This window comes from Rhipicephalus microplus, chromosome 3 (genome assembly GCF_043290135.1).
Source record: "Rhipicephalus microplus isolate Deutch F79 chromosome 3, USDA_Rmic, whole genome shotgun sequence".
Classification (NCBI taxonomy): domain Eukaryota; kingdom Metazoa; phylum Arthropoda; class Arachnida; order Ixodida; family Ixodidae; genus Rhipicephalus; species Rhipicephalus microplus.
In genome coordinates this window covers 257,105,963-257,130,436 of record NC_134702.1, presented here as the reverse complement: position 1 = coordinate 257,130,436, position 24,474 = coordinate 257,105,963, and the positions used below count along the sequence as shown (strand labels likewise).

Genomic DNA, 24,474 nt, shown 5'->3' with positions numbered 1-24,474 from the left:
CTCAGATAAGATGAGCTCATGGGACATAGTGTCAATGCACTTTTCAAATCAAGAGCTACGACGAGATGTTCTGCACCAACAGTTGTATTCCAGAGTACCTCTTCCCGAAGTAGAAGGAAGACGTCCTGCGTTGACAAATGTTGGCGAATGTAAAAAGAAATTGGTTTTGTTGATCCTGAGATCCACCAACCATGATTTGGTGCCGTTTCAGCTAAGTTCTCCCCACTGTAGCTAGATATCACACATAAAAACAAACAAAGAAAGAAAATAAAATAAATATACAGCTTTTGTCTTTATTTGAAGGAGAGTACACACAGGAACAGAGCAGCTTCTTTGGGAGGTAATATGCATTGTTCTCACTGTAATATTAAGCTGCCCTATACAGAACAACCTGAAGAACATTCAGTGTGTTGTTCTGCAATTACTGTACCTTTATGATTGTAAGTTGACTCAAATTTAGGTCAGCCACCCAAAAACTGTTTATTAGAAAACAAAAACCCGGTATGGAAATTAATTTGAAATCGCCTGAGTACACATTCTCACTTATTATAGTGAACTTTTGTAGCCAGGCCTTGCTGGCTGAGAAGTTTGCCTCAGCATTACAATGTGGAGACACGGGTTTTGTGAGTTCAATATGTTATAAGCCACAGAAAGTGTGCCAACTTCAGCCCGTAAAAGCTACATCACTATGCTGGACGATTGAAAATTGGGTCACTCAACAGTCACTACTTTTTCACCTTTTTTCACCGTAAATGTTCATTTTTGGTGAAAGTGAACTTCTTTGGTTAATCGATTGGCTACTGCACCACTCTTTGAGAAACTCTAAACTAGTATTGCCTTTGATGCTCTTGTTCAATTTCTCAGCATTGACAGTAACTCTCTTTAAGTACTGCTGTGAATGAGTGCCAAAAGGTTTTTTTGCTCCAGAGCACTCATGACAATACAGCACAACAACTGAGCACAACTGTGGCGCGCAGGCTGGCAGTGATGGTGAATCTACGCACTGCTTATCAGCCTATGCTCGGCCTACACACGCAGTGTAAAGAACTTCAAAAAGTTGGCTATTTCTAATGAAAAAAAAAAAACTTTCCCACATGTTTTTGCGGGAGTGAGTGGTGTGATTGGGTCTGTATCGATACCGCATTTTTTCACGTGCAATTCACCATTGCATGTAAACTCTACTGCCAAGTGCAGACCATTCAGAAATAAAAACTTCGAAAGAAATGAAAATCTTGGCACGTTTCCTTAAGCTGCATTCTTTGTTTCTGCACAGGCCACAAAAATATGGCTGATATTGCTTGATGAAAAAACGAGGGAAGGGGTCAAGAGAAGCTCGAACTTTCGACTGTCTATTGAACATGTTGTGCATCAAAATTTATTGGCACAGACATGTGCAGATAGCCAAACACACATTGAGTGCAAACCTACCTGATCACAACCTGTGAAATAACAACTTGCTCTCTGCCTGCGGGAGAGACAGAACTATCACTGATACATAAAAAGCCTTGTGCTTTTATGTGGAATACCTTCAACGATTCTCGAGCGGAAATGGTTCTGCTTCTAACAATAACCTGAATCTTTCTCAGGTGTGGCTAACATTTATGGAAACTTGAGAGCGTCAGCAAATGTGGCCCATCATGAAGTTTGAGTGTGTGGGGGAACACGAGCTTTCACTGAATGGTAAAGATAGTGAGGGCACATTTGTCAACATACTGCATCGTTAAAGAGCTCAGATGAATGTAGTCAACGAAGCGGAGCAGTCGCTAAAGTAAGTAAGCTTGCGAATATTTCTTCGAGTATGTATGTTCGAGTAGTTGTGAGGCGCATGGAAGGTATGGTGGCACTAGCGTGGGATTATGCTTGCTATATTTTCCATGCCGGTGTTGCTGAGTGATAGTACTGACACCGTTGACATGCTGTTTTTTCTCTGAGCATATTTTTGAATTGTGAGTTGTGTCGCGTCGTTGTTTACCATGGCACTCAGTAAAGAGCAAAAAAAAATATCTTCAGGTGTTCTTGAAGCACCATACCGCACAGTTCGGTTGTGTTATCGCCTTGCAGAAAGGTGAGCACCATGCGTTCTGCACCATCTGTAAGTGCGATATTAGTATATCCCACTACGGCAGAACTGACGTGGTTTCTCATGTTTCGTCGGAAAAGCACACCAACAACTTTCATTGCCAGGAGAAACAGCATCGAATGCAACAGTTTCTCAGCAAGGAAGACGGTGACAACGAAGTGATCTGTACGAAATGTTTGTTGACTGATTTTGTGCTAGAGCACAAAATCATTCCGTTGAGTGTCTCCAACCACGTGGTACTCTTGCTGCGGAAGATGTTTCGAAAATGCAATGTTGCGAAGTGCTATGGCTGTGCTAGAACTAAGACAACAATCATTGTTGGCGAAATGGCAGGCCATGTATAAGAGTGTGTGGTGAGTGCCTTGAAAATACGAGTTTTTGCAATTGCCACTGCTGGCTCGAACAGAATCCAGGCACAGCTGTGCCCCATCATGGCCACGATCTTTGCAAAAGAAATGAGCCTTATTGAGAGCAGACTGTTTACTTTAAGGGCCCTGGAAGGCCCTTCAATGGGGCCCAACATTGCCAAGTCAATTTTGGACAGTTTTGTGTCATTGGATGTGCCATTGTCTAATTGCATAGCTTTTTGCTCTGACAATGCTAACATGATGACGGGCAAGAAAAATGGCGTAGTGGCAGCACGAACCGAGCGCGGTTTATGAAAGCATTGCAAAAATAAGATGCACATGCCATTTAATAAGCTTCTTGTCTCCCAGCGAAGGTGGACAAAAACCTTGGGGACATGCGTTTTTATTTAAAAAGAAGTGCTGAAATAAAATGTTCGCCTAAAGAGTTTCACTAAATTCACAATAAGGAGTTTTGCAATATTCTAAAGCATGTTCTAACCCAATGGCTTTTGCTGGGAAAATGCCTGGAGAGGCTTCTGAATAAGTGGGCACCACTCTTGAGTTTTTCCTTCAAGAAGTAAAAAGAGATGCCACTATAGGTCTCCAATTTCTGACCTACTACGACATTCCGAAAATGCAAGCACAAACTGAAGACACTGAGCAGCACCAGTTCAGACAACAGAGAAAGAAGTCTATTGAATCAACGCTTTTGCCTGTGAAAAAAGTGGTGCGCAAAGCTCGATCAACTTGCATGTTAGAACGTTTTCTTGTGTTTTTTTGCAAGCTTCTACAAAAGTGTTGAAGAGTAAGCTTTTTTTATCTTTTTTTTGCATTCTACATTGTGCTTTTTGTTTGGCTTTTTATAATTATTACCACTGTCATTATGTTGTGTGATGTTAATTATGCTTTTACAGCAAATAGTTCTGTGTGCCCATCATTGCTTAAGACCTATAAACATGTCAGCAATATGTAATAAATAAAAAATAAATAAATAAATGAAAAAAAATAAACAATTAAATAAATAATACCTTAAGAACGACTGTTCGTGTTCTTGCTCTTAGAGCTTAGCAAAGTTTTCTGTCTGTTTTAAATAACATTATTCCTGCTTTTGAGACGGTAAGCTGCCGCCTGCAAGCACAGGCACCCCTAATAAACAAGCTACAGCCTAAACTTTTGGACCTGCTTGAGGACATTCTTTGTAAGTTTGTTAGGCCAGCACTGCTAAAGCAGCACAAGCATGTCTGGTTGATTTACTACCACAGTAGAAATGTGCAAAAAGATGACCAAGACTTAATAATTGGGCAACAAGCTAGGTGTGTTGTTCCTCAGCATGGCCCACAACTTAAAAAGGTTAGCTGCCGAATGTGATGTCGAGGTTGTTTTTTCTACCCCTGAGAAGCTGGCTAGCATGTGTAGGGCCATCAACCCAGGAGCTCGGGAAACCAGTACCTGCCCAACTAAGCATTGGAATAAGTTTGTTCCATGTTTTCATAGCGTGGTGTATTTCTTATCATTCTCCTGTGGCAAATTATACGTTAGCCGAACTGGGCAATATTTTAATGAGCGCCTCAGGGAACACGCTTACAGCATTTCCTCGACGATGTCTGGCCACCTAGGCATTCATTGCTGAGATTGTGGGTGTACCCATGATTTTTATTCATGTGCGATTGTGAAAGGTCATCGGGACCAGCTTACCCATGAAACACTGGAGGCCCTGAAGATAGCTAGATGGGGGGGGCATGCGTGAGTTGGCCTCCGGTTGCCCTATCAGAAAAGGATGTTGCCTTTTCATCTGGTTGATTGCACACGCCATAAGAATGGTTTTGGGATGTTCATTTCTCATTTATCTGCGACTATCACTTTTGTTTCTTCTTTTTTTTGTTACACTGCATATGCACATATGCGTGGTTTGAAGAATAAAATTTTTGTTGTAAGTCAGTGCCCTGTATGTGTCTTCCCTTATCTGGTTTCTTGTTTTTTGCACTGTTTTCTTCCAACATGTCGTATCAACACGCACAAGCAGCCACTTTAACAATTTGAAAAGCTATTGTGAGACTTGGTGGGATGCCATATTTACTTGCATAATTAGCACCCTCACATAGTTTGCAGAACCCTAATAAACTGGCACAACCCTGTTTGCCAGTTTTGCTAAAAAATATTTACTCGCATATTTTGCGCTCCACAACCCGCCCGAGCCAGCTCGCAGGCGCGCTTACGTAGAGATTTTCTAATGCTTCGGACGGGCCCTCGCCGAGCAGACAGGCGCAGTCAAATAGGCTGTAAGTGCACAGTCCATTCTTCCGAAGACAGACTTCCCCCGAACTAGGGTCCCCAAGAATACTGTACATGAACACTCAAACCTATAGCTGTTGACAGGTCGTTGGAATTGGTTGAGCGTTTGCCTCCCTCTATCTCCTCCTTTCTACCGCTGCGAGAATGCGTGCTCGCGTCACGATGGACAACTTTCTGCACCGGAAGCGAGTGAGCGAGCTCCAGGGCTTGTCGTGCCAACTGTTCCCCTCGTTCTCTGCGTTTGTGCTGTAATGCACGCTTGGTCAATTTCGGAAGTTTAGGTTTCGCAATCCAGCCAACACGTTTTTATGGTTCTCTTGGGATGTACTACAGTAATTACATATACGGTAAAATCAAAGGTCACTGTTGTAAATCTTGCTTAAGAAAACGGGAATTGTGTCGTCGCAAAGCACTTCAAGATAACGTACTTCAATGTGTGACGAACGGCACGATCGGTACACAAGAAAGCAGAACAGTGCGCGCTTGCTAATGCAAGTTTCGTGACATAGACAGAGGCCTTTTCAGTTATGTGGGAATGCTCAAGTCATGCGGTATCGCCGTGTCATGGGACCAAGTTTCTCACACCATTGTTGCGAAGAGCTTCAAGAAAAGGGGGATTCAAATGCGCTCCACAAAACTGAGAACGACGCTCTTTGGAAGGGCAGTGGCAGTGGCCGTGACGATGACTAATAATGGTACTTTGTGATCAATGATTCCCACAAGACTGCGCGTGACTGGATCTGACTGGTTAAAGGGACACTAAAGTCAAATAACAATATACGTCAGAAGGAAAGCTCAATATATGACAACATCTAAAGCGATAATATTATCAACTACAGTGCCGTACTTACCGAGAAATTAAGGTAAAAAAAAACACAAGCGTCGCAGTAGGACATTTTCAAAATGATCCCGAAGACATCAGATGGACCGCCTACAATTCACTAGTAATTGATCCAACCGTACTAAATAAAGAACCTTTTATACATCAAAAGAGGCAATAAAATGCTGCTTGTTCGTTTCTGTTTGGTTCATGAAAAAAAAAAAAAACGCCGTACGTTACTATGGGGAATGGCACGAGTGGCTCGAAAATTCGATTTTCGCGTGGTTGCACGGGACAGGTCGTATCATCTAGCGGGGCGCAGTTGAAACAAAGAGGTCTGCCATCTTGAAGCCAATGGCAGAAAATTGATCAATAGTCGTTGTTGCTGCTGTGGCTCCCACTGCTTTCGGTCTGCTGCTACTAGTGCAGTAAAGACCGGCAACTTTCTGCACGGCAGCAGTGACGCGAGTCGGTCTAGTTAGTCCGCTTTTTAAGGCGGGTAATTTGAAGTGCGCTAACCCAATGCGGACTACTAAAACATGATTTTATTTCAAAATAGGCTTTTTCTTAGCACAAAAGTAACACTACGATATTTCTGGACCACTATTTCAACAATCAACTTTAACTTAACAGTTGCCTTTAGTGTCCCTTTAAAGTACATGCTACATCTTCTAAACTAACAAGTACACTTAGTTAGTGCTCCAATTTTTTTAGACGTATGTACTGTGACAAAATATTTTGTACACTCTAGCGAGGTCACCTAGAATTTGTGCACCCGCTTCCTGGGGCCCCGAAAGGGTGAAAATAAAGTGCTCAAATTATGCGAGTAAATATGGTACTTGCTTTTGGTAGAATACTTGCTTGCCACGCAGAATGCTGGGGTTCAATTTATGGTTGAACCCTGACATTTTTTTTACATTCGTCGGGTCAATGTAGCCAATGTCAGCCTTATCTTAAAACCCAACTCTTGCGATTTTTTGAGGTCAATGCATATGAATGAAATTCACAGGGTACATTCATTTGCGCGTTTGCACCATTCATGCTAACTTGCAGGCTTGAGAGTTTCGCAAATTTTTTTCAATTGAACTTTGGAACTTGCCTCCAAACACTCACCTCGCTTGTCAGAATTAACGGCAACATTGTGTGTGTGACATTGAACTTAATTGAATTTTGCCTGGTAGAAGTGACGGAAGTGATGTGCCACTGCGGCATCTGCTCGTCTGCTATGAAGTTTGTGGGTTTGGCCGGCATTTCCTTGGTTGAGCGCGCGATTTTCTTTTCCATGTTGGTGGGCGTACAATGGGTGGCAAGTGGTGTTGCATTGCTGGCTGCATACGATTCCTCATATGTTCACCATAACAGCATGTTGTATTGGCCGATCACTGCAGGCACAAACTTGGACGGTGGGGAGAGGTAGTGCCATCTGGCATGCGAAATGAGCATTCAGGAAAGTTCGGGCAAACGCATACGTCACACGTAGAAGTGCACTCGGTTGAGTTTCGATATTGTGGTATTTTGCTATTTAAAAATTATTTACGAATTTGTTGACCATTTAGGCACTTACAAGAGTGCTTCAGGAATATAAAAGCACCAGGACGCAGCTGAAATGCACTGAGGGCACATTAGGAATAGACTAATTGATCTAAGGGTCAGGAGGGAAGGCCAAATCTAGTGTACTAAAAGAAGCAGATGCTGTAATGCACATGTATTGATATGGTACTTGGTTTAAACTGAAATCGTTGCACACAATTATAAAATGATTGCCTACATCCATAAACAGACTCCTGAAAAATAATTCTTCTTTTAAAGATAATAACAGTTTTGGTAGGAGGCAAAAAGTGAATTCAAGCAATCAAGCCTTTTTTTTACATAAGTTTGAGCAACAGTGAGGCATGCTAAAGAACATATTTATGACCAGGGTCATGGCACGTGGATTCAAGTTTCATGTGGTGGAGCTGTATGAATTATGTGGGAGTGCTTGCATATTGCGATGAGAGCTTGCAGTTTTTGCCACGTAAAAGACCATTATCACTCGATAATGAGGCTCTGTTACCACCATCATGCAGTACAGAAAAGAAGAGGATTACAGGACAAATCACTTTCAACAATAATGACAAAACTGGAAAATTCTATTTTTATAACTGAGTATTATTAAATCTGGACCCGGAAACAAAATAAGAAAAGACAGACACATTTGCATCACTTTGCATATGATACGGTAAGCCACCGACACTAAGTTATGTCAAACGATGCTAGCCTTGGTAAAAAACACTGAACTTTAATATTAGGGGCGAAGCTTCTAAAGCTGTAGGTCGGTCTTTCTGCTGTGACCGGTTTGTAACCACCTAGTTTATAGATAGCTCAACTGATGGTGCTAGTCTGACAGACAGACAGCCAAACAGACAGAGGACGAATTGACAGACAGACAGACAGACAGACAGGCAGGCAGAGGACGAATGGACAGATAGACAGGCGAACGTATTCACAGTTTTATCGATAAAACCCTCCAAAGCTTCGTCCGTTTCCTCATAATTCACTCCGTGGATATGCTGCGATCTTTTATGAATATACATAAATAGCCATAAAATTATTTGAGCAGGCAGGAAAAATTCAGAAATTTGTGAAGAAATTTTAATTCGGAAGGACATCTCCAGCCTTGGAGATACAAAAGACTCTCAGTAAATGAAAATATGTTAAATAAAACTGCTGCCTAAACAGAACAAGTGCTTCTGGCAAGATTGGTTTTGTGCTCGTATTATGCATCCTCTCGTTGATCTCTCGCCAAACGGAACTTTCCTGGTTCCTTCAGGTTCCGTTTATGGGAGCCTACTGTAGAATAAATCATTGGCTGCAAAAACCTATATTTTTTGTGAGGCTTCGGACTTCGAAATTGCAGGCTATCCTAATAAATTCACTGATATCACCTTGGCTTACCAAATGCCACCTTTAACAAATACAGGAACTCATTTAAGAAGCTGTTGCCAGGAAGTGCACAACAATTGTGGCTGCAACCATACCAGTGATTGTGATAATGGTAGTGAGACATAAGAAGCTGTTGCCAGGAAGTGCACAACAATCGTGGCTGCAACCATACCAGTGATTGTGATAATGGTAGTGAGACATTGCCGCACACAATGCCCTCTCTCTCATATTTCTTGACGGGGGCCTGTTTTTGGCACTTGTTACACTTTGGTGCATCATTCTGTTGAAAGTGGTTTGTCATTACGGAATTTCCAAACAAACTTTTGTACAAGCCACCTTTTGGGATGCCGGTATTCTACCATTTTACCAGTATGTCGCTGATGATTGTTTGTTACATGTGATTGGCTTTTGCTTTGGGGCAACGGAAATTTAGATATCTGATGGATCGGATCATTATACGGATACTATATAGCTATATCTAAGTGGATCACACTGTATTCAGTAGACGTGTAATACTTGTAAAAAGTAAGGAACTTGTATTGATTTTTGGGACATGTTTAATGGGACATAATCGCTAGGAAGCAGTCTGACGCTAAGGTCATAATGATGGAAGAATTCTGCTGTCATTACATTATTCTGGAGTAAAAGCAAGCTGTTTGTTCCTGGTGATCAACCTTGCCTGTTCTACGAGTCCTGCTATTGTAGACGCCAAGCATACCCAGCCAAATACGCACATGCATACATGCAAAGTTATCAAGCTTGCGTGCTCTTAAGTTAGTGTTAATCTTCACAGGGCATGTTCTGGATTGTGAGCAGCACCCAGATGACCACATTTACTGTGTAACACAACCACTCTAGATTTCAGATCATTGGGGAAAAATGAGAGAGCATTGGTCCCCAATGTTTTTCAGCACTTTGGATGAAGCATCGAATTTCGACTGCACTTTGTTTTATGGAGTGAAAAATCCTATGGCATACAAATGAAGTTCTACTGCTGTGATGAGCGATCATCTGTGCTTTTAAATAGTTGGAAGAGCTGATTATCAACATTGCCCATGCAGTGAATTGTTCTTTTATTTTAGCTTGTAGTTGTTACCTGTATTATAAAAAAACCTGGTAAGTGGATCATTATCCAATTCAATTAGACACTCATGCTTTTTCAATTCTAGGATTGGGAGTACCATTGTTGCATTTAATAAGCACATTTTAAACATGTGGAATGCTTTTTTTTCTAATTAGGTGTACTGGTTCTTGATCTATGTAAGATTTGTTGTAGATTATCATATTTACTCTCATAATAGGCACACTCGCATGATAGGCGCCCCCACAAGTTTGGTCGCGAGAAATGAGTTTTATTTTTTTTATTTCTATGCATAATAGGTGCACCCTAAACTTGACCTATTCTGTATTTGCACGGTTGCAATTCGACACCCTCTTATGTTAACTGGAGCGAGGGAAAATGAAAAAAAAAAAAACAACAACTATGGTGTATCCCTTCGTCATAGGAATCGGTAAAACACGAAAGTAAAATGAGTCCTTACAGAAGTAGTTTAGTGTTTCTTGTACGTTGATATAAGAGAGCTTGTCCAATGTCCCTAGATGTTTGACTGCTATTGCACCTTTTAACGGGGGTGCATCAAGATTGATCCTTAGTCATACATGTCTATTCCGACAACTGACATCTATCATTAATGAATAAACGAAACCTTGTGGTAATAGATGCTTATGGTAGCTGTAGCAGTCATACAGTGAGTGCAAAACCAGAAAAAGCGATGTGACAGCCAGAAGAGCGTGACTAATTGGACGTTGAGCTTGGGATAAGGCAGCTAAGGTCACCTAATCGCGAAATTTTGCAGTCATTGAGCACCACTGCCCGACCGGAGGGAAACACTACCGGCGTTGTGTCATCCCCTTGGCCGGCCACAATTATTCGCAGGGCGAGCCTAAAATACAGAGGGAAAGGCACGCGAAACAGGAAGGTTTTGCAGAGAGCTTGTTTTGGGTATTGGTGGATGCTATGAGCGACGCCGACGTTTTATGAAGCTTGGGGTAAAGTCGCCACCTGAGAGTGTGGTATGGCATGTACAAAATCGCACTTGTGTTATTGGAAAAGCACCAAATGGGACGGATGCTTAGATATGAGGTGTTTCTGGAATTAATCGCTGATGTCACGGTTATGATGCATTACTGCAGTTTTACAAAGAACGCAGTTAAAGGTCAGTGGTAGATAAACCTTGACAATGGCAGCATTGTCAAGGTCTTGTCACCACCAGGTTCAGAGCAGTTTTGGCAACCAAGTTCACAGACTTAAGAAAGCAGGCTTTCCTGATCAATTGCTCTCAGGCATTGCAGAGTCGCAGAGTCACTTATGAATGAATTGAAGCAGGGGAGGAATGCACAGAACACATCTCAGGATGAGGCAGAACCAAAAGTGTCTGCCATTCCTGATGTGCACAAACTTTCGTTCTGAATAAAAAGAATCGTTGAAAAAACTGGGGTAAAGGTTGTCTTCACAGCAAAAAACAAGCTGGGCTCTCTATGTAAAACAGTTAACTACGAAGGACCATCAAGTGTCGGGTGCAATAAGAAGTATGCAAAAATGTTCGTAGGCATTGCAAGCAAAATAGGCATTGTGTATCTCATTTATTTATCATGTGGCCGATGCTGCAATTGTCAGATGGGGCGCTGTCTCAACGATCGCCTTAGGAAGCACGGAAATCTTATGCGTGGATCAGTGGGCAGCCAATTGGCAAGTCACTGTGCGAAATGTGGGTGCTACCCGAAGTTTGATGAATGCCAAGTAATGGCAAGATGTAAGGACAAGAGGGTACGAGAAGTACATGAAGCGTTTTTGATTCTCAAGGCAGAAACTGAGTGTGCAAGTGTCCCATTTGTCAATCTGTTGAACAATAAATGCAAGTATCTTTTCTGGTTAATTTTCATTTCAAGACTGGAATAAGAGGGTCTGGAGCATGCGTCATCATTTGTTCCTTTTTTCTGTGTGTCATCTCCTTGCCCTCTTGACTCCGTGTATATATACCCCCGCAATCTGTGCTTATAATAAGATGGTTGTAAGTGCGCGCTTTGTCCTATCTGTCTTCTTTCTGAAACATTTTCTGTGCACTAAAAAAGCATATTTCTTTCAAAAATGCAATACCAACCAACCCAAGTAGCCACTCTTTTGCAATATTGTTTCAACTGTAGTGTTGATGTATTTGTGACGTCAGCAATGCATACCTTGTCTTGTGGGGTTGTCGGAAATAAAATGATTGCGAATTCTACCCCACGTAATAGACGTACTTCAAACTTGGATCCGGATTTTCTGGAAAAAAAGTGTGCCTATTATGCGAGTAAATATGGTAGTGCAATAAAATAAACTGTGAGTGGCTGTGGTCACAGATATAACCACATCATACATCTGGTTTCATTTTATGTTTCGAAATGAATTATTCATGCGGAGTAAATTTTTTAAATGGCTAGCAGCCTTTCACGTTGGAAGCAGATGGAAGCAGATGGCTTTTCTGCTGAGGGTACTACTTGAAGTGTCTTGTAAAACATTCATTACACACTTTTGCTGCCCTTATTATAAAATGACTTTTTATTTCCGCAGGCTGAGGCTCTTGCTCGACGGGTGAAGACGTCAGCCATTGAAAGTGTCGGTGAAGTTGCATGGCTGCCTGAAAAAAGCCCTCTTCGAGAAAAGGTGTGGTTTTTTTACATGGTTATAAAATGAGGAAAACAAACTGGTATGCCTGCAGTAAGTTTTTGGACTAAATCGCTCAGAAGTTTTTCAAATATTTTCAGAGAAGGCTATTATGAGATCACAAGAGGGGTTGCATGCACTGCAATTGTCTACCGCCGCCGGCGTTTGTAACCACTTTTGCACAAAATAAGAACACACAATGGGCTTAAAACCCAGGTCCGCTGCATGCCAGCCCAGTACTCTACCAGGGAGCCACGGTGGTGCTTAAAATTTTATTGCAGACTGATCCTAGGCAGGATTCTTGTCAGGAAAGAAGTCTCGTTAATATGAGTAATAAACCGTTTTATAACAGCAAAGGAACAACAAGCTGTCGTATAATGTGAATTGGGTAACGAGTCAATCGTCGAATGCTCCTACCCATTACAAAAGCCTGAGCCATCTGAGCCATAATTCTTCATTGTCATTAGCCACAGTATCAAAAAATTGCATGTGTGTAGCGGGCACCACGCTTCTCCAAAGAAGGATGAAGGATGGCATGGTGAGTGCTTCCCTACTACATGAAAATTGTGATGATTTATGGCATAGTGGGTACACTGCAAGTGTTCATATAGCTGTTACCCAAAGAATGCTTAGAAAAGAAGGCCGTTTTTCCAGCTTTTGTTGTGACTGTGCTGAAAGCTCCACACAGGCCTGGCACTTTTTGATTTAATAACAGCCTTGTGCATTGTGCCAGGGTACACTAAACAGGGGTGAGACACCTGCACATATTGCGCGTTTTTGATACATTTCTGTTTTCTTGCACCAAGCTGCTCCAAAAGTATAAAAACCGTGAAAGTTGCATCGGACTGCTCCAGAACAGCCTCCAAAGCTAAAATTTTTGTGCCAACCTCAGCTTCAGTAGAAAAAAAGGGCCACGTTGACTAATAACACGCAATTAAGCGTGTTTATTCTTTTTTAGTTGGCACCTTTCTGATGATGAAAGCTCCCATGGTGCCCTCATAATCTCCTCTAAACTGTTGTAAATATGCGTGGCCCCGCAAAGATGTGCTGCCGTGCATTGGGTGTGCTGCTTCTACAAGCTAGGCTGGGTGTTCTAGTGCCGCTGTTGCCTAGCAAAAACCACCGAGTCGGGTGGCAAGCGTTGCAGGGTTGACTATCTGGTTCTTTGTTGTGCGTAGCGAGTTCTTTTGGTCGCTGCAGTTTTCCTGTCGTCGCTGCTGCGTGCGGTCACCTACACGTGCGTTCGCCGTCAGCAAGTAACTGTAAACATGGAGTCATTTCCTTGCATCCGACGTGTCTCCTAGATGCTCTGGCGCATACACAGTGGTTGTTTAAATAGATCCTGTGAGCGACAGAATGCATGTAACCCATTCCCAGTTTACGCCCATTAGCTACTATATTCAGACAAGCCAGTTCTCATTGCGTTTTGCATTTAAAAAAGCCATCACATATGAAATGCACCCATTGGTTTCTACGGGTAGAGAGAAACACTTGGCTATTTGTGAAGCCATGGTGACAGAATGCACGTTCAAACCAATGCAAACGATATTAGCGGGCCTCTTGGTGCTTTATTCGGGACTCCTGAAGCGGTGGCAATCGTGTGGCACAGATGAATGATGATTTGCTACTGCTCCATTTCGTAATCAAAACTTGCAACAAGCACTTTAAGAGGCGTCGCTGCGTGCTGACTCCGAGCTACACGAGCTTGTTGGCCTAGCTTTTTGTTCTACCGGTGTTTCGGTCGGCAGCCATTTTGCAGTGTGACTAACGATCTTGGCTTTATTTTTTTTTCAATTTTCTCACAATAAAACTGGCCTCTGTTTGTTTGGCGGTTCGTTTGCGTAGACACTAATTTTATACCTGCGCTGCATGATTCGCGAAGTGGTGCGGGCTACAATCGCAAGTCGATGTATTACCGGGAGTTTTTCGTTGACAGTGACGACCTACTATGTTAAAGAAAATAGAACAGGCCAGCGTGGGCCGTATTAATAATGTGTGGTTGCTTGAGTGGATTGGCATTATCAGTACCATTAGCTTATCACTTAGTGCCATACACATGCGTTTTACGAGATAGTTTGTTTGTGCAGCAGTCTTGAAGGTGGTCTCGCATGAGGTGGCCGCAAACAGCGGTGCAGCGCGCTTTTGTTGTCTGTTAAAAGCTTGCAGTACACCTCACACTATCATGTCAGGCTTTTCTTTAAATGAACGCCGACTGTTAAGTCTCTATGATTCTCTTGCCGTAACAATTTATGAGTTTTTTTTTTTGAGTGTGATGTGTTTTTTTAAATGTTTCCTGGGAGCCTAGTTTTCAACAAAACCTTTTTAAAATACTTTTTCAAACTTCAAGTATTTAAAATATGTTTCTTATGACTGCTAGATAGGTCACGTGGTATACAAAAAGGTACTGCAGTTCACATCTGGCGATAATTTGTTCAAAAAGTTCCTTCAAAATCTGTTTCAGTGGTATGTGCAATTTTAGCCAATTGAAATAGGAACTGGTGCCCCCATGTTGCTAAAAGTTTGTCTTTTCAAGCTCCCAGGATGACATGATAAATGCCACCAACTGCTTCAAAGCAGGGTTCTTCTTCTCCAAAAATGAAACTTTGCTGTTTGAAAACTTGCTCCCAATTCAGACTCTCTTACCCCTGACAAAGTTAACAGGCTTCTGTCAGTGAACTCTACATTATGAGGCCAGTGTACAACATAAGTGCAGCCTTTAAACCAAAAACTTCAGACCCCTCCATTCGGTGAAAGTGGTGGACGAGCAGAGCTGACGAGCACACTGTTGTCACTACATGTTTCCCCTGCAGTGCCTCAAGCTGGCTTAGCTGACGAGACAAGTACCATATGCAAGAAAGCTCCATTTGCTTTTGATATAGGCACACCTGTGATTGATTGACAGGATGGCGTCACAAGTTTTGGTTATCTATATATGTGGTGTCATGTTGATATCGTTATGTGACATCATTGCTCTCTCTTCAAGTGATCTTCTGATTTTAATTACCTGTAGAACTATTCTTTCCTAAACAGTGTGGTGTACATTTAACTGCTCATCAATTGTGTCCCATATATTTGATGCATGCATCTCTTGGCACAGCGGGTGATCAAAATTATTGCAGAACAACTCGAGAAATAGGCAAAGTTGGAATGAGCACTACATAATCTAAAGATCGAACAGCTAGTCTTGAATACTAAAACATTCAGTAGACTCTACTTGAAAGCTTTCACTGCATGCACATCTTTTTATGGCAACTTAACTAATTGTCTTAAAAGTTGTGGTCTAAAAACTGCGAGACAAAAGTCATTCTGCAAGAACACGAGAGTAAAACTCTTGCATAACTCAAACAGTATGTAGTCTCTGCATTCTGGTTTGCACTCTCCCAGGAAAACAGGAATGCTCTGAAGTGGGAAACATCTTTCAGTAAAGTTGTCTTCAAAATGAGAGAGTTCATGATTTTGACAAAAAGATTCTTTCTGTAATTTTGGTGTACAAATCCTCTCACTCTCACCAAATATGCTTCCATAAGGTGCTAACACGTTTCCTTTTGGCTGTGCAGCTGACCAGTTTGGATTTCCAGGTGGGCTATGCTTTCAAGGACAAACCAAGACAGCTGGACCAGTTCTATTTAGACGTGAGTCATTTTCTAGTGCAAAAAAGTACGTAATCAGATGTCATGAAAGATTAACAGAGAACAATTGTATGGGATGGCATCATTTTATTCAAGTAGGCGAAAGGCAGCATCTGCTGCTTTGGCTATGATTGGGTGAAAGCAAGATATGCATGCACACCCAGAAACGGCGAGCATACTTTTGAAAAGGAATGTATTTTTGGAAGGGCTACAAATAATGAAAAGAAAGTTGCTCGTTGTACTGCTGACTCTTGCAGACTGGGCTATTGCAGACTATTGGCTGCATTTTGCTATATTCTTTTGCTGCACCCACCCAACTATCACCGCACCGCAGTTCACAATTCTGCCAGCTTACACAAGAGTGGAGTGACCTGGTGTCATAGATCTTGGAGGTGTGTGCTATTAGTGAGGGACTGAGAGGACGCTCGGCGGCATAGCAAACATGATTTGATAGCAGACGGCAAAAAACTATACGAAAACTCAACAATCAGTAAAAACTAGTGAAAACCTCGTAAGTGCACTCAAGAAATATACGAAAATAACATTACACAATTCTCAGTACTTGCCAACGTTTCTAGGTAATATTTGGTTTGCAAACTGGCTGGGAAAGGCGGCCAGGTTTTGTCATCGTTGAGAGAAGTAATGCTGGTGTAGCATTGAGATTGAGTGAGATGTAGTACGAAGGGCAACGCTTGCCTCAGCAATGGGCAGTACTTGCATTGTTGGTGCTCGCGCATCAATCATGCATGCATTCTAAGGTCTCACTTGTTCCGCAAACGCACGAGCTCTTTGCTGTGATCGTGCATACATATTAATAGAGGTACTGCGAAATCGTCAGCCTGGATTCTCGGCGTGCCCAGGAGCAGCGCACTGAGCTGTTGTTCTGGGCATACTTTGGCGGTGCCAAGTCCCGTCATGGGATATTTCTTCATTGGAAGTTTTCTGTGTGTTCAGGGGCTTTAAAACCAAGTTTTGGCAAAACATTAATCTGATTGAACACTTCTTGACGTGCTTTGGGGCTGTGATGAGAAAAGGGTCAGTTGTCCCGTTCGTCTTTGTTGATGCAGTGGACTTGAGACGACGATGTAGAAAAAGAAATAAAGACAGGCGCTGCTGTGTTGGAGATGATCTTTGGGATGAACGCATGCCAACTCGCTCACACTCCCATTCTTATGCAGTTTGTCTTGTTCACAATGACGACTCTGCTGCAAATAATATCTAGAGTTGAAACTATAATCGATATGACTATAAGCCACGCTGCTGTATTGCCTTCAGAAATTTAGACAATCGGGTGTTTACTGTGGAGGGACATTGCACAGTACACAGCCCTCTTGCACATCTATCGATCAAACCCGTGGCTTTGTGAGTAGTCTGGCAGCGTAGCCTCTGCAATTAGTGACAAGTGTGAAACAGCCATTTTTAGAAGGAATATAAAGTTGATGTTACCGTCCCTGTATAAATAACTTTAGTATTTGTGTATTTATTCATGTTATTTAGTATGAAAACAGGACATTAGACGAGAATTAAATAAGCCCAGAAAGGTCGGTTAAAATGTTTCAGAAAGGTACCGTAATTACTCGAATCTAACGCGCACCTTTTTTATGGTTAAGCGAGTTCATAAAGCGCATGCGCGTTAGAACCGAGTACGAAAAAAAATGAATGCGGTCATTCTATTGCCATTAGCATTTTCAAAATGGCCACCCCCTACGTGCGTCGGCATGGCGCGTTGGCCATTTCTGCCTATGTGTTTCCTATGTGCAGCACTTCGTAGGTGTGCTGAGGAGTTCGTCATCTTGTAGTGCATTTGCATCGACGGCATGGAAGGGCCGACTCCAAAAACTTGAGTGCACCACGATACCACTTTTAAAAGAAAAGTCATCACGTGTGCAGAAACGGACGGAAATCGGGCCGCATCGCGGTCATTCGGAGTTCCTGAAACGTGCGTGCAGGACTGGCGGAAACAAAAGCAGAAGATTGTCGACAGCAAAGCTTCACGCAAAGGCTCAGTGGACCACAGCAGGGTCGGTTTTTGCAAATTGAAGAGCAGCTCGGCGAGTATGTGCTTGAGCAGCGGGCGGCACAGTGGCCCGTGACGACAGAACTGCTCCAAGTGCGAGCTATGCAGTTAGCCTTAAAAAAAGGGCTAATGCGGAGCCAGTTTAAAGCGAGCAGGTGATGGCTAACAAACTTTATGAAGAGGAAAAGCTTTTTCCTCCGAAAGTGAACGGGCATATGCTAAAAGTTTCCCGGAGGAGTACGATAAAAAGCTTCACAGTTTTCAGAGGTTCGTCCTAAACTTGCGGCACAACGGCTACCTGCTGGGGCAAATAGGGAAGGCCAATCAGACGCCTCTTTACTTCGACATTCCTGGCACCACAACCGTCGAGAAGAAGGGGGCGAAGCAAGTTCGCGTGCTGACATCGATCCACGGTAAAACTACAGTGACGGCAATGCTCTGTTACACGTCAGATAGGCACAAGCTTCCCCGTACCTTTTATTTAAATGGAAGACGCTCCCAAAAGGAGTTAATTTTTCGAGTGATGTGATCGAGCGGGCCAGGGAGAAAAATGGGTGCGCGTGTCAATCGATGTCTTACTTCTTTTTTTTTTTTTTCGTTGTGGAAATCGGGTGTACGTTACAATCGAGGGCGCGGTAGAATCGAGTAAATACGGTACTCTTTCCTTTTTTGGTAGAATACTGAAGATTCCTCGCTCGTGCAAGGGTGGTTATATGCATGAATAGTACATGCAAGTATCTACGTTGCGCAAAATTCATGATCATTCAGTACACAGAGCATCAGTTGTATTGTAACACATGGTGTCGTTAGATAATTTGTTCTGTTGGAAGTTATCAAACGGTAAAATGAAGTGTTTTGAACGTTTACTCAACCAAATGGCTGCAGGTGGAAGCTTTAGGATAGCATACCAACAATAAACCTGCTGTGTGCAGAAAAGAACTGTATTTAAGGAACATGGCAGTTTAACCTAAATAATTTTATCGTGTTTAAATAAACTCACTGGCCAAGTATTACGTACAGAGGGCAAACAAGAATGTGGAACCCTGATTTCCATTGCTGGTTTAACAGCCACAGTTCACTAAAGTCTTTCTCAATTGCCAGTTACGTCTGCACAGAGAAACTAGCTGGGGCTTTCTGCTCGTGTGTTACATTTTAAATTTTATTAGACCTCGAGTGAGTTGTGGGGCTTTTTTTATTTTATCTGCAATATTACCACATGTAGTTTTTGTGCACATGGAATGAATGAATTTAGGTTTCACATATATGCATATACAGTGCAGTCCACTTATAACGATATCAAGAAAACCTAAAAATATGATCGTTATAACCGGTGATCGTTATATCTGGACTGCCACCAAAAAATCGTCGCCGGACGTACCTTTTGTAGCTCCCGGCTTCATTTCGCTATTTTCACCAATTAATAAATATTGTAGATAGTAGGATGTCAAAACAAGACTTTATTTCTTACTCCGAAGAACGCATCACGGGTTCGCTGAGGAAGAGAGACTGACCGACGGCGGGGTGGGAGCAGTGGGAGGAAGAAAGCACAGCCAGAGGTACACAGCCGGAATGGCAACGAGGCCCCGCCCCGATGCCGCCGCGCCGCTTTGCTTTTCGCTTTTTTTATTTTCTCTCTCTCTTTCCCGCTTACGTTCGGCAAGCTACGAGTAGCTTGCCGGCTTGCCGTTGTAGAAGGCGGGGAGCCGCGGAGCGCGGCGCTTTGCTTTTCGCATTTTTTTTAAATTTCTCTCAGCCTCTCCGCGGTCGACGCGCGGCGAGGCGCAAAACGTGACACAGCTGGCGCCATCTGTAGCGCGTCGCGCCAACTCGCGATGCTCTCCTCGGCTTTTTGAACTGCCGGGACGCGCTGCCGGCGCTGTGCTGCAGTGGCGGCAGATACGTACTCGCCTACGCTAACTATTCGTCTTGTCTCGGCATAGTTCGTTTCAGAGGAACTTATCAATCTAAATGTTACGATTATTCTGAATGAAACATGCCGTCCACGGCAAACTTTTCATTGTTGTATCCGATATGCGGTGGATAACATATCGTTATATATGGTTTTTTTCCCCATAGCCCCAATGCATGAAATGAGACTGTTAAGTCGACCCATCGTTATAACCGATATATCGTTATATGTGGTATCGTTATAAGTGGACTGCACTGTACAGCTAAAGAAGGTCGATATGTATTGTAAAGGGCACATGCTATTGGTACACATCATTTGTAGGAATATGATCAAAAAATTTACAGGAAAGATAATTTCTTTCTGGTCAATGATTGGGAGCAAGCTAAACAAAATTAGAGCCTTTTCACAGCTGGAGTTGGGTGAGGGAAGCATCTGGAGGGAATGGGTAGTTTTGTATCCACATAATTGTTCAGAAAGTATGATTGCTTATTGTGTAGTTAATAAATCCACGTTCCTAAAGTGAAGTAGCTGCTCTTACTTCATGAGCTCCCACCAATCACACCTCTAATAAGCCTATCGGAATTAAAGTTTTCATACATCTGTGCCAGTTTCATCCTCACTTTGGGGCAGTAGATCTTCTGAAATATTTATAAAGTATTCAGGTTTACAGATGATGGCTGCTCAATGCAAGGATACAACCAAAGAAAGCCATGTTCTTTTTTAATATTGCAATTTTTGAATACAAATACACACCCCAAAAATTCATCACAGAAAATAATGTGCCCGCTGCATTCTCTTTCACGAAATCGAAGGAAAATGACGAGATATTTTTTTAAAATGCGAAGCATTTCTTGGTGAACTTCGGTGACTTTGAGCGTATCTATCTGTCTGTCTGTCTGTCTGTCTGTCTGTCTGTCTGTCTGTCTGTCTGTCTGTCTGTCTGTCTGTCTGTTTGTCTGTCTGTCTGTCTGTCTGTCTGTATACCCTACCCTACCCTACCCTACCCTACCCTACCTACCTACCTACCTACCTGCCTACCTACCTACCCACCCACCCACCCACCCACCCACCCACCCACCTACCTACCTATTTACCTACCTACCTACCTACCTACCTATCAATCAATCAATCAATCAATGCAGCGATGGCTTAGTGGTTAGAGCATCAGCCTCACGTGCAAAAGGCCCATGGTTCGAATCCCAGTGCCACGGAGTTACGAACAGGATTAATAACGAAAAAAATCTGCGTGGTGATGGAACTGCAATAAGAGGCCTTGGGTGTGGCCTCACCGGTGACCACTGCCAGTAATGCACTTCCTCACCAGAGAAGGATTGGCCACCCTGGTATAGTATCTGGCCACTACCTCTCACATGCATACGTAAATTAACTCATGGCCTTCAGTTCGCAGTGGCAGCGAAGCAACTGACCACAGCGGTGGTTAGATCTGCAACACAGTAGAGGGTGCTGAGAATCTCTGGGTCTGGACAGGCCGACGTTGGAACCTGAACTTGGCAACATTTAACGCTAAAATCTTATCTAGTGAGGCAAGTCTAGCTGTACTATTCGAGGAGCTAGAGGGTGTTAAATGGCATGTAATAGGGCTCAGTGAGGTTAGGAGGACAGATGGGGCCTATACAGTGCTACAGAATGGGCACGTCCTGTGCAATTGTGATTTGGCTGACAGAAGAGAACGGGGAGGGGGATTTCTTATTCACAGAAACATAGCTGGCAACATAAAGGAATACTATAGCATTAATGAAAGGGTGGTAGGTATTGTAATGAAACTCAATAAGAGATACACAGGCTTACGTGCCTACGACTAGCCATGATGACGCTTCAGTTGAAAGCTTCTATGAAGACGTGGAATCTGCAATGAGTAAGGTAAAAACAGAGTATACTATACTAATGGTAGACTTCAATGCCAAGGTAAAAAAGAAGCAGGCTAGAGACCAGGCAGTAGGACATTACGGCATCGGTACTAGAAATACCAAATGATAGCTATTAGTAGAATTCGCAGAACACAATAATATGCAGATCTTGAATACCCTCTTCGAAAGCGAAGGAACCGTAAGTGGACATGGAAGTGCCCTAATGGCGAAAATAAGAACGAAATAGACTTTATACTGAGTGCACACCCAGGCATCGTGCACGATGTAGACGTGATTGGCAAGGTACGATGCAGTGACCATAGAATGGTACGGCCTCGAACTCGCCTAGGCTTGAAGAAGGAATGACAGTAACTGATACGCAAAAAGCCAATGAATGAGCTAGCACTGAGAGGGAAAGTACAGGAATTCAGAGTCTCGCTTCAGAACAGGTACTCGGCTCTTATCGAGGAAAACAGCCTTAGCGTCGCCGGAATAAAGTATAATCTGACGAGAATCATTACGGAATGTGCAGTGGAAGATGGAGGTGCAGTAGTTGGACAGAACAATGGCAAGCTGTCCCAGGAAACAAAAAACCTCATTGAGAAGCGTGAAAGCATGAAAGCCTCAAGCACAACAGACTAAATAAAGTTGGCAGAGCTTTCGAAGTTGATTAATAAGTGTAAGGTATCTGATGTAGGAAGGTATAACACGGAGATAATTGAACTCGCTTTGAAGAACGAAAAAAGCATCAAAGCAGCGAGGAGGAAACCTAGGCTAGGCAAAAACCAGATGTATGTCCTGAGGAACAAGGAAGGCAAAGTAACTACCAATACAAATAGGATAGTTAAAATAGCCGACAAGTTTTACAGAGATCTGTACAGTGGCCGGGACAACCACAGTCTTAATATAGGAACTAGCAGTAACCCGGATGGCATCCCACCAGCCTTGGAGAGCATGCAAAAAGGCAAAGCTGCTGGTGAGTATCAGGTAACATCAAATCTGCTAAAAGATGGAGCACAGATTGTGTTAGAAAAACTATCCACCCTGATTACGAAGTGTCTCCGACGGGAAGAGTACCAGAATCTTTGAAGAATGCAAACATCATCTTAATACATAAGAAAGGAGATGACAAGGGCTTGAAGAAGTACAGGTGGATCAGCTTGCTCTCCATCATATACAAGCTATTTACAAAAGTAATTGCTAACAGAATTAAGACAACATTAGAGTTCAATCAACCAAAGGAACAAGCAGGATTTCGAACAGGCTACTCAACAATCCATCACATTCATGCTATCAATCAGGTTATAGACAAATGCTCAGAATACAGCCAACCACTATACATAGCCTTCATAGATTACGAAAAGGCCTTTGATTCAGTAGAAATAATATCAGCAGTCAGGCAGACTTTGCGGAATCAAGGTGTTGACGAAACATATATAAACATCCTGGAAGAATTTTACAGGGAATGAACTGCCACCATAGTGCTCCATAAGGAAAGCAACAGAATAACAATCAAGAAGGGCGTAAGGCAGGGGGGCACAATCTCCCCAATGCTATTTACCGCGTGCTTACAGGAAGTTTTCAGAGGCCTACAATGGGAAGAGTTAAGGATATGAGATTTCATGGAGAGTATCTCGCCGATGACATTGCATTGCTGAGTAACTCGAGGAACGAATTGCAACTCAAGATTACGGAGTTACACAAGGATAGGCAGAAAGGTAGGTCTTGAAATTAATCTGCGAAAAACCAAAGTAATGTACAACAACATCGGATCAGAACAGCGCTTCGAGATAGGTGATACAGTACATCTCGATAATTCGAACTTGAAGGGGCCCGAAAATTTGTTCGAAATAAAAAAAGTTCAAATTAATGAAAGCTTATTACACGTAGGGCTCTCCATGTAGTGGCACATGTGCATTGAGCTAACACACGAGGGGGAAGTTTCAGAAGACTTACATTTATTCAGAAATCACAGGACATCCGTCATTAATTGAAGTAATCGGTGATGCGCGTCTGCACAGGCTTGCCTTGCAACGAGTCAATCAATTTCGCATGCAGCTTGCAAAGCATTTCTACTTTGGCTTCAGCATTCTCCTGGCAAGAGAAGTTGTGCGCGGAAATGTCCAGTGCCGACACTATTTAAAGATGACGACAACAATGGCTGCGTAGTGGAGCCTCTCCACTTCGCAGCCGTAACATGGCGAGCATTATGACGAGAAAGGAGGAGCGTCTTCACGCGAAGAGAAGCAGATCGGCATTGAAAAGAATACCAACACTTCACGGCAGATTTTTATTTTTTTATTATTTTGCTCTCTTCGCGCGCCTCATTCAAAGGACGAGGGTTATGTGGCATGGACGAGAAAGAGGGAAGCATGGCATGGGCGCGTGAGAGACCCCCCCCTCTCAAGGCGCACAGCCGTGCTCCCGCAAGAGGCAAGGGCTGCAGAAGATAGTGCCTTTTTCGTTTTCTTCAACCACACATTCATTCAACCCAGCGAAGGCTTTCTTTCTTTTTCCTCTCTCTGTTCGCGTGCGGCGTTGGAAGGAAAAGGGTCATTACGTGGCAGGAATTGAAAAGGGAGAATTGGACACTGGCACGTCGCAGATCGGCATTTGAGAGAGAGCAAACATTTCTATCGCAGCCTTTTCTTTCCTTTTTCATCGTGCGCAGCGTTGAGGAGTCGCAGGTGGCGCTGCAGGATTGGGCTGGGTGCTGAGAGCGTTTTCGGAGTGCGGTATGTTCTAATGAACCGTTGCAAGTGCTTGCGCGTTCGAATTAGAGGGCATTTTCGCCCATTGGGATACACATAGCTGTGACGGGACCTCAGCCTGAGCTCAAATTAACCGGAAGTTCTAATTAAGCGGGTTCCAATTAATGAGATTCGAC

At 42.9% G+C, this 24,474-nt stretch overlaps 1 protein-coding gene across 1 annotated transcript in view; it reads left to right on the top strand.

Annotated features, from left to right (window-relative positions):
• The window catches only part of LOC119168537 (endothelin-converting enzyme 2), a 260,418-nt gene that overhangs the window by 109,996 nt on the left and 125,948 nt on the right, over nt 1–24,474 (top strand). The window contains exons 8-9 of the mRNA XM_037419939.2: nt 12,072–12,164; nt 15,722–15,796. Of these exons, the coding sequence (XP_037275836.2) occupies nt 12,072–12,164; nt 15,722–15,796 (168 nt within the window). The remainder of the gene's footprint in view (nt 1–12,071; nt 12,165–15,721; nt 15,797–24,474) is intronic.